This window comes from Periplaneta americana, chromosome 4 (genome assembly GCF_040183065.1).
Source record: "Periplaneta americana isolate PAMFEO1 chromosome 4, P.americana_PAMFEO1_priV1, whole genome shotgun sequence".
NCBI classification, from domain to species: domain Eukaryota; kingdom Metazoa; phylum Arthropoda; class Insecta; order Blattodea; family Blattidae; genus Periplaneta; species Periplaneta americana.
In genome coordinates this window covers 15193854-15213452 of record NC_091120.1, presented here as the reverse complement: position 1 = coordinate 15213452, position 19599 = coordinate 15193854, and the positions used below count along the sequence as shown (strand labels likewise).

The 19599-nt window shown below is 33.7% G+C and overlaps 1 protein-coding gene across 1 annotated transcript; it reads left to right on the top strand.

Moving 5' to 3' along the window:
* The first annotated feature begins 2177 nt into the window (after nt 1-2177).
* On the top strand, nt 2178-14652 carry LOC138697546 (BTB/POZ domain-containing protein KCTD9). The gene is made up of 8 exons (XM_069822879.1): nt 2178-2381; nt 2478-2599; nt 2727-2987; nt 3714-3871; nt 6082-6305; nt 9176-9371; nt 11422-11555; nt 14312-14652. The coding sequence occupies exons 1-8, from the start codon at nt 2334-2336 to the stop codon at nt 14426-14428; spliced, it is 1260 nt and encodes a 419-aa protein (XP_069678980.1). The 5' UTR covers nt 2178-2333; the 3' UTR covers nt 14429-14652.
* Nucleotides 14653-19599: the final 4947 nt, after the last annotated feature.

Here is a 19599-nt window from a genome sequence, read left to right as displayed (position 1 = left end):
TTACTGTTGCTCCAAGATATTTAAATTTTTCCACCCCTTCGAAGGATAAATCTCCAATTTTTATATTTCCATTTCGTACAATATTCTGGTCACGAGACATAATCATATACTTTGTCTTTTCGGGATTTACTTCCAAACCGATCGCTTTACTTGCTTCAAGTAAAATTTCCGTGTTTTCCCTAATCGTTTGTGGATTTTCTCCTAACATATTCACGTCATCGGCATAGACAAGAAGCCGATGTAACCCGTTCAATTCCAAACCCTGCCTGTTATCCTGAACTTTCTTAATGGCACATTCTAGAGCGAAGTTAAAAAGTAAAGGTGATAGTGCATCTCCCTGCTTTAGCCCGCAGTGAATCCTGTTTGAAACTACACTAAAGAAAATTAAAAAAAATATGAATTATATCGTCAGCAAATATGCTCAGACTGTGTTGTGCATTTAATAACTGTTACAAATAATTTATTTTCATCACATCTAACATTAAAATACTGTGACAGCTGCAACGGGGTTCGAACACGCGTCCGACAGGGCGCGCGGCAGACGAAACGCTGGTACGGGGAGCATCTGCATGCTGAAGGGCAGAGGGGGTGTATTACGGCAACGCGGCCGCGGCGAGGGGTGGTTGCGCGCGCAGCTGCTACTTGCGGAGTGAAGGGGGGACGGACTTCCCGAATCGTCCAGAGGAGTCCGTCGAAATGGAGATATCCAGATAATTCGAGAGAGCTATCTCTGCACACCCGTAGAAATTTCTCGTAACTATGGTTTAGCTATAAAAGAAGAAACGCGAGCGAACTTGAGCAGTTTCAGTTTAGTCATCCAGTCAGTCAGTCAGTAAGCCAGTCTTGTGTAGCAGTGAAGCCAGCTTCGAGACCAGAGCGCGACTTGAGTTGTGTCCGTAACTGTGGAGCCTGAAGCCCGGAGTTCGAGTGCAGTGGACCGCAGTTGGGGGACCTGAGTTCGAAGTTCAGCGGATCGTCTCTGAAGGTCTGTGGTTCGAGATTCTGTGAACGCGAGTGACTGAGCTAGAAGAACTAGCCAAGACAAACGAGCTGTGAACTGAGAACTGACCGTTCTGTGTTGTAAATAGTGCTTTGTAAATATTAGTTAAGATTAACAGTTCATTGTTGTTCGTAATAGTCCAAGTAAATTGTCATTGTCGTCAGTGGAGTGCACTAACGAATACTGTGTTACTGTGTGGAGAGCAAATCCTATTGTTGAGATAATAAAATTACATTGTTGTTGAGTTGAAATAAATTTACAATACATTCAAACAATAAAAGTATCATTGGCACATATGGGTGGCAACACTGGTCGCAACCGCAGCAAAAGTTTCAACAAAACCGATATCAAAAATGCTGCGGATGCAACCCTGAGAACCCTGTTCACACGTCGCTACTTTTAAGCTGCGCGCAGCATGAAAAAGTAGCGAGCAGCAGGTTCGGCAGCTACTTTTCGGGTTGCACAGTTGTTCACACGTCGCAGTACGAGATTTGCGCAGTTTTTTGTACTGCATCGCTGCAAAAGTAGCGATGTGTGACCGCACCTTTACACCTCAATATCAAACAAACACTGTCCATCTGACTTGTCTGCTGCTATAGTAGACATTAGTTAAACAACAAATTATCCAACTAACCATATGCCACCCTTCCAGATTGATTATAAGGCAAGGGTCCTAAGTAAAGGACCTGGTACTTAATCACACACTGCTCATTTATGATAAAAAAAAAAGCAAGAACAGAATCAAGTCAATTATCGAATACAGCAAAGAATTACAACAAATCTACTCTTGCACACTTGTGCACATTTCTTATTATTATACCTCTCTGCAAATACAGAGATTCCTATCGGAAGTGTTTCCTATCCAGGGGCAAGGCCCCTGTTCGATTTCAAATTTAATTGCTTCCTCAAATTTGCTCACATTGTTATTTTCATGTGTGCAAGGACGACCTAAGCAGGGACCGCTAAAGTTTACCATTGCCTTATTTATCAATGTTGCAGAAATCATTAGATTGGTGCCCACACCTGTTTGTATTTTGCAGTATTATAAATTTTATTTTTATTTTACATTTCTCTTACCGTCTTAATCCATATTTCCCAACTCCCTTTGTATTTCCCGGCGCTTTTATAGTGGTGCCATCGTTGGAGATAAAAATGAAGTCTGTTTTCAACAGTTAACAATTATGGTTGATGCAAGTGTGAAAAGGTGAACGGCGTGAAGGTGTTTGTAAATTTAAAGCGAGAGGGCTATCAGAAGTGGAGGAGGGACTGTTTTGAGGAGGTGTTGTATGTGTCACTTCCGTATTAACAACAAACTTCATTTCGCTGTCGAATTATGAAGAGAGTTATTGTGTTTAGAAATGGATCAGAAGTTGATGGGAAGGTATGTAGGATAGAATCTGCATTCTCTTAAAATTGTCCTGTCTTAATCGTTTGTTAAATATTTAGTAATAAAATTGTCCTGATATAATTATTTTAGGTTATATTGGTTACTCATTCTCTCGAAGAGTTACTGTCGTCAGCCAGTAGCAAGTTCGGAATTGTTGCTAAACGGCTGTTCACGCCTCAGGGTGGTGAGATAGACGATTTGAAATTAATTCGGTGAGTTATTTTGTGCTACAACTATTTATTGTAACATATTTTGAACATGACAGATATGGTCATGAAATTAATGTCTTTAAAAGTATTGTTTTTGACACTTTTATTATTATAGCATTTTATTTTCCAGGGATGATGACATTCTGTATGTAGCTGAAAGTGAGAATTTTATTCCAATTGGGTCATCGATTAGAAGTACCCCTTGTGCAGCAAATGTTACCGGTAGCAGTGTTTCATCATCTTCTTCAACATTTGTAACTGCAAATGAAGACAGTGTCCCAGTATGTTCAAAAATAAATTCTGAATGGGTCACTTTAAATGTTGGCGGAAAATATTTTACAACATCAAGAAGTACTTTAATGACTAAAGAACCGATGAGCATGTTAGCAAGGTTTGTAAATTATGTTATTAGGCCTATAGAATTGATATAGTCTGTACCAGTAGAGAATAAAAGTATAGAAATACAAGTTTTACAAGTAATATTGTTAGGAGTGTTACAATTCAATTATTCAATTTTAGTTTGGTACTGTTATCAGCACATGATACTGCTTTAGAAATGGTGGTCCACTTATATATATATAAAATCAGTGCTTTTTTTTTGGTGGTATGCAGTACAGCTGCATCTACAGGTTCAATTTTCCATATGCGTATGCATACAATCTGGGAAAAATATTTAAAGAATGAAGTTTAAAACGTGCGTTCAATTAAGATGCATGAAGATTATTGTGTCTACAGGTGCACCGTTTTGAACGTTATCTTCACTACGTATATAGGCTATATTAATATTAAATATTAATCTTGCATGCATTGCTTGAATGTGTAAAGTTGAAAGAAAAGTTGAATCGTGTAGATGCACCTTACTGGTACCTTTCCTCTTTAAATATTTTGAAATTAACATTTCTCTCATACAATGGCAAAATTATTGGTACAATAGGGACTGGACTTAAAACATTTCCTATAACAATACGTTCCTAACTCAGGTACTGTTATAAATCTGTATAACTTGCATATTTTGGTATATAGTCTAGGCTATATGAGAACACTGTGGCACTAATACAAGCACACAGAGATGCATGCATTTTGTATTACATGTTTAACACTTGATGTCATTCAACAGAATGTTTGCAGAGGGAGACAACGGCTTCATAATGACACCAAGTAATGTTGATAAAAATGGAGCATACCTCATTGACCGTAGCCCTACGTATTTTGAACCAATTTTGAATTACCTTCGAAATGGACAGCTAATTTTTGATAACAATGTTAATCCTGAGGGTGAGTTGTATTGCTTATCCATTTGAAACACTGAAAGTTTCAAGCAGTTTGCCACTAACATAACTAATTCAGAAATTAAAGAGAATCTTAGATAGAAAGATACATGTTCATATTTCTGTAACACTGCTACCATAGAAATCAGTTTTGGCGGGACAGTCACTCCAGACTACTACACTTCTTGACCAATAAGGTTAAAATGTTTACTCTAGAGTGCTAAACAAAGTAAAGACAACTTATGAGGCGCGTCCAAAAAGTAAGTACCATCCGCACATCTCTTGTGCATTAGGCAATAGCAGAGCTGTAATGCGTAGTCACTTCTTTCCCCTCAAGAACAAAGTGGGTCAATATTTTCTTTTTCTGATTAAGTTGAGGTTAGCTCTGAGTTGGTGGCTGTGTTTTAGGCTTGGCTAGTTTTGACCAGTGGGTGGTTTTTAATTGTCTAACTTTTGTAGGCCTAACTGACTTTAGTTTGAATTTAAATTTATAAAAGATAAGTAGTTTATTCAAATGGAAAATTACAGTCTCACCCATTTTGACCACATTTGGCCAATTTAAACCAATTTTGTCCACTATTCTGGTCAATATTAAAATTATATTTTTTTTTGCCAATCTTGCTCTGTTTAAAATAATTTGTCTACCCACGAGTTGTGAAATTTGATTGGTAATCAGTAGACCTCGGATTTTAGGTAAAAACCTATTTTGTTCCTCAAGATATATATACAAAAGAAAAGTTGTATATATATATACGAATTATGGAAATATATGTTCGAAAATGGTGGTCCTATACAACCTAAAAATACCTAATTTCACGTTAGAAACTATTTTTACCTAATTATACATTTCCCAATTTCTACAGTTGGTAATATGGGAACGCTGTGTAATTCTGTATGCCAGTCAGCTAAAAAACTTCTGCAGGACCCAACAATTGCCCGGGATATTGCATTCATCAAATCACATTATATATTTCTGGTCCCCATTATTAATGCTCTTAGAGTCTTCAGGCAAACCGGTCTACACGCAACTGGGATTGATAGAAGAGGTGACAGGAAAAATCAACATGGTTCCTGGTTATGTTGGTGAAAAAGTTTCTGAAAAACTCAAATCAGTGCTTCAAAAACACCCAGGACTGACAGTTCTCCGCACAGTTGCTGACATCTTGGCTGGCAAAGCACCTGAACATGAATGTGCTGTTCCCTTGCATCTAATACCAACATTTAAATATGCTCTGGTGCCATCAGTTGATGTGGAACGCTCATTTTCGGCATATAAGATGGTGTTATCTGAGAAGCGATGCAGTTTCTCAATGGAAAACTTAGAAAAAGTGTTAGTTGTTTACTCTGGCTCTAATTATTGACATGTACAATGAAATAATGTCAAATGTTTCGGCTAATTTGTAATGGGAAATGAAATAATGTCATTTTTTGTTCACCTATTTTTGTAATTTTAGAACCTATTTTAGGTACCTAATTTAAGATTTTTAGGACCTGAAAGTCCGAGGTCTAGTAATCAGGTTTCTGAACGTCACAAGAATTAGCTGAAATGAAATTGACCATCAAATTTATGAAGTCTACAGGTGTAGTGAGTGAAGATATGTTGAGGAAATGGGTTAGGACGTTCAGTGAAGGAAGGAAGAATATTCTTGACAAGGAGCACAATGGCCAACCATTCTTAACAACGCAGGAAGTTGATGAGGAAATTCGTTCAGATTGATAGTCAATGACTCCGGAATTGTCACTGCAGTTTCGTGATTCTTGCGTGAAATTGTGATGGAACACAACGTGTTTCATGATGGGTATTCAAAATGCTTATATACATTCATGAAACAAAAAGCATGAGAATTCTTGGAGCAGGAGGAACTGAGTTTTTGAAAAGATTATCACTGATGAAACGTGGATATTCCCTCTGATACCAGAAAGTAAACAACCATCAATATACTGGCTACCTGAAAGCCAAGAAATTAAGCAAACTCTTTCTTAAGAATAATGCAAGACAAATTTTTTCGTGCCTACTTACTGTAGTTGCCACATGGTACTTACTTTCTGGACGTGTTTAATGATATGTATATTTTCATAGTACGCTTATAGTTCTACTAAATGTTTATTTACAATGCTCTAACTTATTTTTCCCCTTTGTTTACTGTATGTAGGCATTTCTCTTCATAAATCAACACTGAAGACAAACTTATCTGCACTTTCATTTATTACTTGTAGGAGTTCTGGAAGAAGCCAGATTCTTTGGGATCGAGTCTCTAATTCCACAGTTGGAATCGTTAATTCAGAGCAGTCAGCGCTCACGTGATAATGTTCCTCTGACAAGACGAGATGTGGTCAATGCCCTGATTTTAACTCCATACACGGCTGAACTAAGGTTTCAAGGAGTCAATCTTGCGGGCTCTGATCTTTCACGTCTAGATCTCCGCTATATTAATTTCAAGGTATATCTATTATGTTGAAATAAAGACGGGGGTGGGTAGATTTAATAAGCCATAGAGCTTTTTTCCCCATAATGCTTTGCACTGACATTTATTATTATTATTATTATTATTATTATTATTATTATTATTATTATTGTTGTTGTTTTGTTTTGCTGAGATTAGATCGTGTCATTACAGATTAGTACTGGTAAAGTACGCGTAAAATGGTGGCGTGTGCAGCTTATAATATACAGTCAGATTCTCATTATGTGATAGAGGGCCACTATTATATTGACTGATCTATATAGGACTGAAAACAAGGGCTTTCGTTAATTTTAAATTCAGATTATTTTATATTAGTACCACATGACGGCAATATGCTGTAAAAAATGCATTCAATTTTAAAACATCGCACTTTTATAATATGCTCATTGGCACAAAGAGCTAAACACTTAAGTTTTCTTACTTTTTATTGTAAGATCTAAATTAATGCTATTGATGACCATACCTTACAACTTACAAATGGCTTTGAAGGAACCCGGAGATTCATTGTTACCCTCACATGGGCTCACTATCAGCCCCTATCCTGAGCAAGATTAATCCAGTCTCTACAATCATATCCCACCTCCCTCAAATCCATTGTAATATTATCTTCCCATGTCTCGGCCTCCCCAATGGTCTTTTTCCCTCTGGTCTCCCAACTAACACTCTGTATGCATTTCTGGATTCACCCATACGTGCTACATGCCCTGCCCATCTCAAACGTCTGGATTTAATGTTCCTAATTATGTCAGGTGAAGAATACAATGCATACAGTTCTGCGTTGTGTAACTTTCTTCATTCTCCTGTAACATCATCCCTCTTAACCCCAAATATTTTCCTAAGCACCTAATTCTTGAACACCTTAACCTCTGTTCCTCTGTCAAAGATGACCATATCAACCTAGTGAAAATATTTTGGTTACCACAATAATATACTGACATTTTATGGACATTTTGTTAATTAACAATTCTATTGTTTTCTACTCACAAACATATGCAGCAATTTGTATGAATACCTTAAATTAAAAAAAAGTTAGGTATTACATTTTTGTGCCAGTGAGTGTGTATATAGAGGGGCCTTGGACACACCAATTTTGTCATCTAAAGAAGACTTAATTAAATTTAGCCAAGCGAAGTTAGTTCAGGAAGTCCTCTGAATTGTCCAAAAATTACTGTTTTAATATACTGTAGTAATTCTGCTTTTGTTCACATTTAAATACGCTACAACAATGCAATTTTTGATGGCCTGTGAAATTCTACACAATAATTATAAGGACCATCCAGAAAGTAAGTTTCCCTGGGACCATTTACAGAAATAAAACACAATTTCATGGAAAGATTTATTGGCACAGATATAGCAATCATTGAGCTGTTTTTCAACATATTCCTGACCGGAATTGAGATATTTATCATACTGTGGGATCAACATTTGTATCCCTGTGTCACAGAAGTCTGCCACCTGGGATCGGAACCAGTGTGTGACAGATGTCTACTCTTCTCTGTTGATCCCACGGTATGACAGATGTCTCAATTCTGGTGGGGAGTATATTGAAAAATAGCTCGACAATTGTTGTATCTGCTCCAATAAATCTTTTCAAAAAACTGTGTTTTATTTCTGTAAACAACCCCAGGAAAGCTTACCTTCCGGACGTGCCTCGTATTATGTCCTGCTTAGAAATGTTTACAGAACAAATGTATTCATTCGCGAAAAATGAAATAGTTCTGTCAGTTTCATTAGCAAAATTACACTAAGGATTCAATATTAAACATTTTGATACATTATATGCAGGGAATTTTTTTAAGAATGAAATAATTTAATATTATACATATTGATAAACTTCACGAAAATGGGTTAGATTTACAGTAAAACAGTTTCGATGTACTTTAAATGTTTGGGAAGAAAATTTTGAGCCTTGGAGAATTTTCCACTGTATCACCTTCTGAATTTGAATTCATTAGGCCTACTGGAAGTTTCAGAACTGCTTGGACGTTTCAGTTAGGGTTGTATTATTACTAGAGACGAGAATTTCATGCACTATAAAATCCCAAAATATGCATGATCAAGCGAAAAAAAATGTATTAAAATATGCACTTTCATTTTTATTCCAAATTTATTTCACTTCACTTTTTTTTTTTTTTTTTTTTTTTTTTTTTTTTTTTTTTGCGCAGTTGACAACTGACAACATTTCTAAATTGATTTTTGTGAGGTTTGTGTGCTTGTCAGTCAATATGTTTTTGTAGACAGAGAATGACCTCTCTGCATTGCAAAAAGTTATGGGTACCTACAAACTTGAATAAACCTTTTTCTGTTATTTAGTTGTTTTTTTTTTTCTTTTCTTTTTCTGAAACAAATGAGGGTTATAAAAATCGAGAAATGAGTGTCCACTCAAAACCATTAAAACATGCATTTAAACTGAATATAATATGTATTATATGCATTATTAAACTAAAAGTTTCTTAAATATGCATTATGCATGTTTTTATCCCCAAAAAAGGCCAAAACATGCAAATATGCACGGAAAAAGTACACATATTTGGAACCGAAAATTAATGAAATGGATAAGCACTAAGTTTAACCTATGTCCCATGTTCCTATAAAAACATGCATTTGCATGGAATTATTACATAGTTCCAAACGTTGTGGAGATGTTAATTTTCAACACAGTTGACAAACCAAAATATTTCTGTACAATCCAATTACCAGGAAAGCCAGAAATCTTATCCACATACTTTTCATTAATATATAAATCAAGATTGTGAGTTTTACTCAAAATGAGATAGCTTATGCTCATTAACGCAAATGACATCTTTTGTATTTGAAGGAGTGTATTAATTTTTTTGTGACTGCAGTATGCATGTCTTCATGGATGTCGAATGGTTGGAGCAAATCTTAGCTGGTGTTGCCTGGAGAGAGCTGATCTATCACACGCACAACTAGAGGGTGCACAACTTCTAGGAGTGAAAATGCTATGTGCGAATCTGGAAGGTGCAAATCTGAGAGGCTGCAACTTCGAAGATCCCGCAGGCAGTAGGGCTAATATGGAAGGTTTGTAAAACAGAGAAGGCCACTGCATTACAAAGACTGATTTTATATAGGAAGTAGATGCTTTTAATCTTAATGGGAGTTGACTGTAGTTCATATGGGATATTCCATATGAAATCGATCAGTAAAAACCTCGCATTTTTTTATACTCTAATTTTTTCCCTACTTATACAAGGTGCTGAGGGGAGTGCATTTTCAAAAATATACTACCGAAAGTCAAACGGTTTTTGTATTATTGAGCGATAAATTTAGCGTATTTTATAAAAACAAGCCTCTTTCAGCGCTCAGAATTCTGGAACCATTTACTGCAGAACATTGAACGAGAGCTTATTTTGAAGCTGACATTTGGTAGGTTATGTTAAGAAGTATTTTTTATTGTACACAGAGAGACAGATAATCTGAATTTACTTGCTTTTAGGCTTTTTGGTCATTTGTAAAAATGTAAAAAAATATTGAGAAAAAACTTCGCATTATTAAGAGGGATTCGGCATTGTTTGCTTAATGGCTCGGCAATAAGTTTCGAGGGTATTAAATAAATTATTTTCACATGCCTAGACTTGAACGGCGCAGTACCGCAAGCACTGGCCGAGAGATGAAGATAAGCGAGCATTGCGAGTCATTTTACTCCTGTGTTTATGAAAACTTGTGATAAAGCTAGCCGAGCCATGACTGCTAGACGACACATCACGCGTTTGTCTCCTAGCCTTGCTTGTCTCGACTACCTACAGTCAGCTGGTTACTTCATGCGCGTACTATTTATTTTCTTTATTTGATATTTTCAATACTTTCTTATCAACGTACCACCAGCAAAAAATATGTGTTTATTTGTACTTTCAATGCGAAATCTAACCATATATTTTAAAAGTATTTTTTCGTGGCCAAAGGCGTCTTAATGAAGAAAAATCTAAATTTCTCCATTTCTATAAAAAGTAAGAAAAACTGTTTACATGTCAATATAAACTTTAACTTCTCAGCATCAAAATAAACCATGAGTTTGATCATTGGGTGAAAGGGTTTCGGAGCCAAAACAGTTTAAAGTTGCTAATTTTATGAAAATACAATAAATTTAAATATTATTAATTTAAACACTATGAAGTTCTGATGCCTCAAACTTTGCACAAAGCATTGTATCACAGTTGTCTACGGACAGAAAAAGTTTCATTGTATTTAAAAATTGCAAGGTCAATTTTCTCTATATTTTGATCGATTTGAGATGGAATAGCCCATATATTTCTTTACACTATTGATTGTATAGTAGATCTGTTTATAACTGAAGTTAACTATACTTCTTACATTTCTTTATACTACTGATTATAAAAGTGGGAAAAGCAAACTTTCCTTAGAGCTGTAGGCCTATAAAATGGAATGTAGAGTGCATATATACTTACGCAAAAGGAACCACATATACAGAAGGTACAACACGAAAATACCATAAATAGTTCGATTATCTTAAATACAGTTCTCAATTATCTCCCTTCCCAGAATTCTTGTTACTACCAGAATTTGATGTATGCAGTGGCAAAAGCAGAGGAAATTGTGCTCCACAGTAAAGGCTTAAAGCACAACTATTGTATTCATCACATGCATCTCTAATGTCTTTTGGTATTTCTTTTGTATTTTGTAATTTTTTGTTGTTACATAGTCAACTCAATACTAAGCCACAAGCAAACTGGCATAACAACAAAGAGATGAACTACTTGTGTTCACTCAGCACATTCTCTGTCATTCCAAGTGTGATTGTTGATGTAGCATACGATTTCAAAAGAAGCTGCATTGCCAGACATAATATGTAGTGTATCAAACTTTTGTTATTTTAAGACTCAATAAGACTCGAACAAATAGGCCTATATTTAACGATAAAAAAAGTAATTTCTTTTATTACAACCATTCAGCAATACAATTGCACTAGGTTACGTAAAAAAATTGTGGTGATTTGATGGTAAAATAAAGTAATTCCAAGGACCACTCAAATTAGTTGTATGATTTTTCGTAACTGTAACAGTTAAGGGTTAAATCAAGTCTTATAATTTCATTATTACTTGCTTTTATTTAGGTGTCAACTTGAAGGGTGCAAACTTAGAAGGTAGCAATATGGCTGGTGTGAACCTTCGTGTGGCTACACTCAAGAATGCTAATCTTCAGAACTGTGATTTGCGGGCAGCAGTGTTGGCAGGAGCTGACCTTGAGGCAAGCATCGCATGGCATAAGAATTTGAAGTGTATAGAAACACTGGAATCAAGATCCTACTTAATCCGACAGAAATTAGTAATATTTATAAGTCTCTTTACGATCAGTATTATGAAGAGTCACTTTTCAGAATACACTAAATGTTATATGCTGTGTATATAATAATAATAATAATTATTTATTTAACCTGGCAGAGTTAAGGCCATACGGCCTTCTCTAACACTCAACCAGGAGTAAAACTGAGTTACAAAAAACACTACAAATTTACAAAGCACACTACAATTTTACACGCAAAACTGAATAAGATAATAATAATAATAATAATAAAATGTAAACAACAAGTAAGTAGAAATCAGACATAATATAATATAACATACAGAAAGAAAGGAAAAAGCATAATAAAATGTGAACAGTAGGTCAAAATAAATGAGGCATACAAAGTATAAAAAAAAATAAGACAATTATTGATAATGATAATAATAATAATAATAATAATGATGATAAAAAATAAGAATAGTAGTAGTAATAATAATAATAATAATAGTAATAAAATAGTGCAGTACAAAGCATAGAATATTTTTAAGTACACACAGTAAGGAAATTTATGATTATATATAGCTCAGCTTATCACATTATAGATATACCATTATCGGAAAATATGAAAAGCAGAAATATAAAATAAGTTAAATATCACTAGAACATAAAAAATGAGAGTACGTGGAAACATGCAATACAACACTTGTCATAATAGTAAGTTAGTTTGGCAACTCGTCATAAGATAATTTTCTAACTTGGATTTGAAAGATTTCAATGTTCGGCAACCCTTGACTTCAAGCGGCAGAGAGTTCCAGTGACGAGAGGTAGCAACAGTGAAAGATGAGGAATACAGAGATGATGTGTGAAGTGGAATTTCTAGCGTGTTATTGCGTTGTGATCGAGTATTAATATTATGATAGCGAGAGGGAGTATGAAAACGAGCGAATAAATAATAGGGGGATGAAGTGTGCATAATTCGATATAAGAGAGAAAGTGAGTGCAGATTTCTCCTGTCATGTAACCTAAGCCATGATAACTTCTCGAAAGAAGGTGAGATATGATCATAGTATCGAACATTACAAATGAAGCGGACGCACGCATTATGAACATGCTGTAGTTTCTGAGCGGAATCAATCCTGAGATCACTGAACAAAACGTCGCAATAATCGAAGTGAGGTAGAATATGACCTATAAATGTAAACACTTGTTATTGTCCTACAATTTAGATGTTGTTAAATTAATTTGTTTCATTTTATAGTTTCCATTCTGTAACCATGTTTGCTGTTAGAAAAATCTACTTCAGACATTCCATATATCAATAAACTATTGCACTGTGTTTCTACAATCCACTCCGTAAACAGTATATGTAGTCAAAGCATTACAATTACAGAAATTGGTTACAAAATACAGGTAAGATGTGTAAAATATGAAGAGTTCGCGGGAAAAATGATGAATGTCACATTTCTGTTAAGGATTACATAATGATCTAATTGAGTCTATAACTGCGGGATGTAGTGCTGTTTCTATGGAAAATAAAGGAAAGGATTACTGTATTCGTGGTGATAATTCTCCTTTTTACCATTTTTCATAAGAACAGCATTGAATTTCGCAGTGATCCATTGAATTAGATAATGACATCAACCTTAACAAAACTGTGACATTCATCATTTTTCCCGCGAACTCTTCATATATTTTTGATTCCTAAAGTTATATGAAAGAAAACATGAAAATGCTGTTCTCAATAAATTTCCATAGTTTCTCTGAAATTCAGAATCGTATTCATTGCCTCAGCCAGAAATATAACATGTCCTGAAAACTGGTGTAGTTGAATTACTGTTTGAAATCGAAGGAAGTCTTACGACATGATAATACTCAACAATGTATGCTTGATAGAGACTGTTTAAAAAACATGATAGCAAACAGAAGAGAGAACATTAAACTTATTACGTATACTAAAATATTTTGGCGATCTGCTCGTAACTTTTTGCTTTTCTATCGTACATTTTTTATTTTGTAGTGAGCCTTATATGCGGGAAACTTTTTTTTTTTTTTTTACTTCATTATATCTTGAATTTGGGGTGTGCCTTACATTCGGAAATATATGGTAATTAAGTTGTGATAACTGAAACTAATTTTTGTTTCAAATTTTCGGTAGACACCCTGAATATGAAATTTAATTTGCTTTAAATATCCATGTTTTGTGTTCTCACTAATATAATATTTAAAAATTAACAAAATTTGTCAGCAACTTCTAGTTATGGGAGAAAACATAATTTCTATTAATTAATAGAGGAATGTAATTCAGTCAATACTTAACAAAGAGAAATACATAAAATTCTATATTATACCAAAAGTAACATTACATATATTTTGATGACAAACGTTTTCGCCAAGCATATTGGCATCCTCAGGTCGAGCAAAACATGTTAACAAAGTGAACACTGGTCTTAACTAGTTAAAAACAATATTAAAATCATGATATAACTTAAAACAAGTAATAAAATTGGGTAATGTAGCCACCAAGTTGTATGCAGAATGATATGTTGTAAAGACATGTATGAAGAGGGGGACGGCACGATCTCTTCTAGTATTGCGGTAACCGTTTCGGAATCAGATTAAAGATGCTACAAATAGGGCGGTTAAGTATTGATTAATTGATATTGTACTTAACGGACCATTATGCCTTTGAAAAAATAATTTCTATTGTTTTTCTGTTTCAGAATTGTGATTTGTCTGGAAGTGATTTACACGAAGCCAATTTACGTGGAGCAAATTTAAAAGATGCAGCATTTGAACTGATGTTAACTCCACTTCACATGTCTCAAACAATTCGTTAGTGTTACGTTTAATTAAGTTGTCACCAAGACTTGTTATATATTAAGTATGTAAGAATTTACATTTGAAAAATTATGATAAACTAAAATTCTTCGTACATGTAGAACACAAGAAAAGTGCTGAACGTAAAGCATTTTGTATTCTCTGTGTGAGAACGTATTATTTGTACCTTAAAACTTTTAACATATTTATTGCCTACAGAATTTAAATGTAAACCATAGAGAACATACGTGGTTGATAGTTATTTTCTTTGGTATAACTGTGTGAGGTAGAGGAGCAATACTGCCAAATATTGAGAGAAAAAAAAATGAAGACGCTATTTGACCTCATTATTTCTGTTAATTAAATCACATAAAGATTACTTTCTAGAGTTTATATGAGATGACTGTCACTAGAATATGTATTGAAAAGCGATTGGTTCTTATAAAATGTTTCTTAGATAATATTCTCTTGTATAACTATACAAAATTATTCATTTTTAGAAGCGAATTAAGAAAAAAAAAAGTCATAGACGTTTGATAATTGGTACAGAATATTGTTAATATTGTGTATTGGCTTTAGAATGGTATCTTGGTTCCGGACTTGTGGGTTCATTTCATTTCTGCATTTAGTTTCTAAATTTAGTTCTAAGCAATGTGAATGACTTACTTTAGTCAAATCAAGATTTCAGGTATAACTCCCTGTAAAGTTGATTTGAATAATTTCGAGGGAAAAATTGTTCCGGAGCCGGGTATCGAACCCGGGACCTTTGGTTTAACATACCAAGGCTCTACCACTGAGCTACGTTAAACCAAAGGTCCCGGGTTCGATACCCGGCTCCGGAACAATTTTTCCCTCGAAATTATTCGACTTACTTTAGTGTTTGGAAAATCAAAGTCTGACATTGAGATTGTCTTAGAAATATGGAAATCCTCGAAAACAAACAACTATACAAAACTATACAACGAAAATGTCTGATAACACAATATATCCTGTACAAAATGCAAACATATAGTTATTTACATTCCTATTTTTTACAGAGGCAAAAGCTACTTAGAACAAAGAACAATATATAATACAGTATATATAAAATTATGTTTCAAACAAGTAGGAGTTAAGCATGTTTAAAAGAAATGAACATCCCAGCAAACTTTATTTGATATTTCTTTCTTGATTTGTGCTGGATTGTTAATAAGTCTCAGCTTTATCTTATCTTTAAAATAGAAATGGAAAACAATCGTAATGCTAACATCATTTAAATGCAAAGGTCTTTTGTTAACTTATTGCTCTATGTTAAAGAATTTTCAGTTTCACAAAATCAAAAATTCGTTTGTTACAATTGTTCAGAAAATATAAATGTATGATTTTCATGTCCCATTAACAGAGCCTAAATCCAAAATAAGTGTTATTCTTTTGTGTGTTATCAAAACCTTCAAAGGTGCTTAATAAACAACGTAGTGCAGTGCACTTAAGTTTTATTAATTTGAAATAAAAATATTGTAAATAAGACATTATTTTGCACATATGTAAATTATTGCTGATGCTCGTCTTTACATTTTATAATTTAATTATATCGATAAGATTTTTTTTTTTTGTTATTATTGTGCCAACCAGAGAAATTTGCTTATTTTATAATTTCATTATATTGTTTTAGAAAGAACTCTTATTGTGTTGTCAACAAGAGAGATTTATTTGATCATAATATAAGTTATTTCCTGTTTTGAGAGATGTAACAGTCCTTTTAATGCCTCCAATTTGAATGTAGGTAGTGTATATTATTAACAACTTTGATATATCCAAATATTTTCTTGATACAAAATGTATGCACTGCTGCATAAAATAAAGCTAACATGAAAGATAATTAGAACAGCTAATGATTCTGCCAATTTTCTTGGATGTTATTATGAAACGAAGTGAATTTTTCGCACTTATATCCTCATTTGTTCAGCACAAAGGCTAACAACGTATATTTATGAAATATATACTAAGAAAGAAATTTAAAATTATTATAAATCCTAGACCAGTCTGAATTCTAACTCATTCATTCTCGTTCTGTTTGAAATAAATTAATATTTATGCAAAATTCAGCAGTGAATATGTTAAAAGTATAGTCATATGAAACTGTATTACCGTAAGTTTTAAAGAAACTTAACTCTGTCAATTTCTTTAATAATTGCATGAAGTTCTAGTCTCTCTTTGAGACGAGCATGTAAGAAACAAATGTAGTACCTGATAAATCTTGTATGTGTATATAATGTCTTCGTATTATGATGGTGTAATTTTTTTTTCCTTCCATATGTATGACTAATCACCCTTCCTCAGAATTGTATATTTTATGGTTCAAATGTATTCTTAAAGCTTTCATTTTTAATGCAAATACATGAATAAATGAAATAACGAATACAAGTGCATAAAAATAGAGCAATTATTTCACTTTCAACTCAGTATTGGAAAATTATCTGATTAAAAAAAATATACAAGCTGATCTGTTTGGGTATGGATAATATTAATTTATTATTATAAATAGGGAGCAGATTTTTATGTGCTAAAAATTTAAATATATTTATTTTTTATGTGCTAAAAAGTACAAAAATATATATATTTTTTAAATTACAATAAGCAATATAAACCTAGAGGACATCGTCGACCAGGAAGACCGTTAAGAAGACTGCTAGATGGGGCCGAAACAGGTCTACAGAGGCCTAATTCGTGAAGGATGATGATGATGATGATGATGATGATGATGAAATTACAATAATACCTTACTTAGCTTGAAAAAAAAAATACTAAGTACTCACCAACCACACTTGAGTGCTAGTAGTTGGCCGAGAATTGCAGTGAACAACAAATATCATTTCCAAATTCTCCATCACAAATGCATGCCGATTATCTATGAACAACGACTTATACTGTGAAAACGATCTTTCCACATCACAGGACGTCAGACATGCATATTTAAAGAGAGGAATGTCACAAACACAAACACCATCAATTTCACCTACAGGCATACCCTCCAATACTTGAGCAACTTTACACATTTTTTTATATCCACTGTTTTTCCCAAACACATTCTGGAATTTGTCCCTTAGTAATTGTGCTTCTGAACCTGGTAGCGAGTCTAGTTTAATTTCCACGGCACGCACCTCCCCGTTTCAGACAACAGGTTTTTGGATGTTTCGAGTTTTTTTGTGGTGTCACACAAAAAGCTTAAATTTGCTAATAGGAAAGCCAAATCGTTTTTTAAACTAGCATCTTTCAGTATATCTTGAAGGATATCGATTGACGAAGCCCAGTAACAGGGAATCACAACAAGATATATTGCCTTAATTGATAGACATGAGCGAGAGGCGAGAGATTTGTTTAAATTAAATAATGTTCATACCGAGCTCTTATCTGTTGTGTTTCACAAACAAAGCGTGGAATGAAATCATCTTCAGCAACAATAAACATTCCTAATTATGTGTTGCAAGATCTCTCCTCCTTGTCCATGTTAATTTATTCTCTAATAATAACACTGATATGCTGCCTAGCAGTTCTCAGAACTTGAGGCGATACTATTATGAAGATGTATCACAGATACACGAAGCAACCAAGAATTCTTAAAAAAGATAACGTACTTCTGAGTTATATAATTGATTTAGTTTTAAAATATTAAAAAGTTCTTGTAAAAAAATTATTTAAGTAAAAAAATTCCAAGATTTATGTGTTTATAATAGAAATGTTCCTGAAAATATGTATTTACATAATTTTTTTGTGAAAATATGTGTTTTAAACTTGAAACTTCATGTTCGGAATTTTTAACTTTGTTAATTGTGTTTTATCACACGCAAAAAGAATATTTAATTACATAGGAATCTGCTCCTTAATTATAAAGCTATTATGATAGTATGAGAAATTTCTTGCTGATAATAATATGCTTAAAAGATGGGAGTTTCCATACATGGCAAGAATGAAAATCAACATAATGTGAAATGAAAATCATAGATTTAAATAGAGTCTGCAAATCAACAGCAGACTCGATGTATTTTTTGGTATGTTAAATTTGAGTGTGTTAAACGAGTTCAAAGAGAATTTCGACATGAGTATGACATGCGTAATGTACCTAATACGATTCCATAATGTTGTGGTATCGAACATTTGTAGAAACAGGTTCTGTGTTTAAAAAAAACCATGCAGGAGGTCGCAGGCAAAATCCAATGAGAAGCAGCTATTTCTGAAGCCATGATGAGGAGCCCTACAAAAAGTTTTAAAGACGACTGTCAGCAGAAACGCTTATACCATATACATTCTGCCAGCGTATTGTTCGAAAGTATCTGAAACTGTACCCATATCATTTACAACGTCTACAAGCTCGATTAATCAATTAAATTCAAATAGTTAATCGATTAAATATCTTGATCGATCGACAGCACTAGTTGTAACACAGTTCAGACTAGAAGATTCAGATGATAGACAACATTAAAATGCATGGATCATATGTGGAAACAGGAAGGTGGAAAAGAGTGAAGAATGCTCAGTTTGCAGTGAAAGATCTGTCTTTGGGCAGAAATGAATGAATGAATGAATGAATGAATGAATGAAAAGTAACATAATATAAGCAAATACCTTACTATAATAATACCGAACAGCTAGCAGTTCTGTGCGTGAATGATGCTGGTGCTGCTACCTAGGCGGCCGGTGTGGCGATACTCGCTGTGATCAACTGCAATGTATATCGTTGCTGGGCTAGTTAATAGTTTTATTAATTAGTGCTGTGTTTAAATGTCAGGGTGAATATGTGCTGTTTATAATTATCACAAAATTACAACATTACAAATTGCTCCAAATCTTATTTTCGATTTCTGAGGGATCATAAAACATGAGTCAACAACATTCTTTAGTTGGCCTAATTCCTTCGTCTTTGTGTTGATAGAAAAATACAAATTAGCTTTTTTATTTAGACCTAATAAATGAATAGAAGTTAAAATGCATCGGAAATTTTAAGGTTTATCAAATTAAGTTTTATTGTTGTCCACATGTCTTTAATTATTACAAGCATATTACTATGAATTTTATCTTTGCAGTTGTCAGCAGTGCGTATATAAAGCATTATTGTAAATTCGTTCTTAATGTCATAATTGATTTTGTCTCGCTAAAGCAAAGAAAAAATATGTAACAATTAATTACGGAAAGTAATATGAAGTATGCAATATTT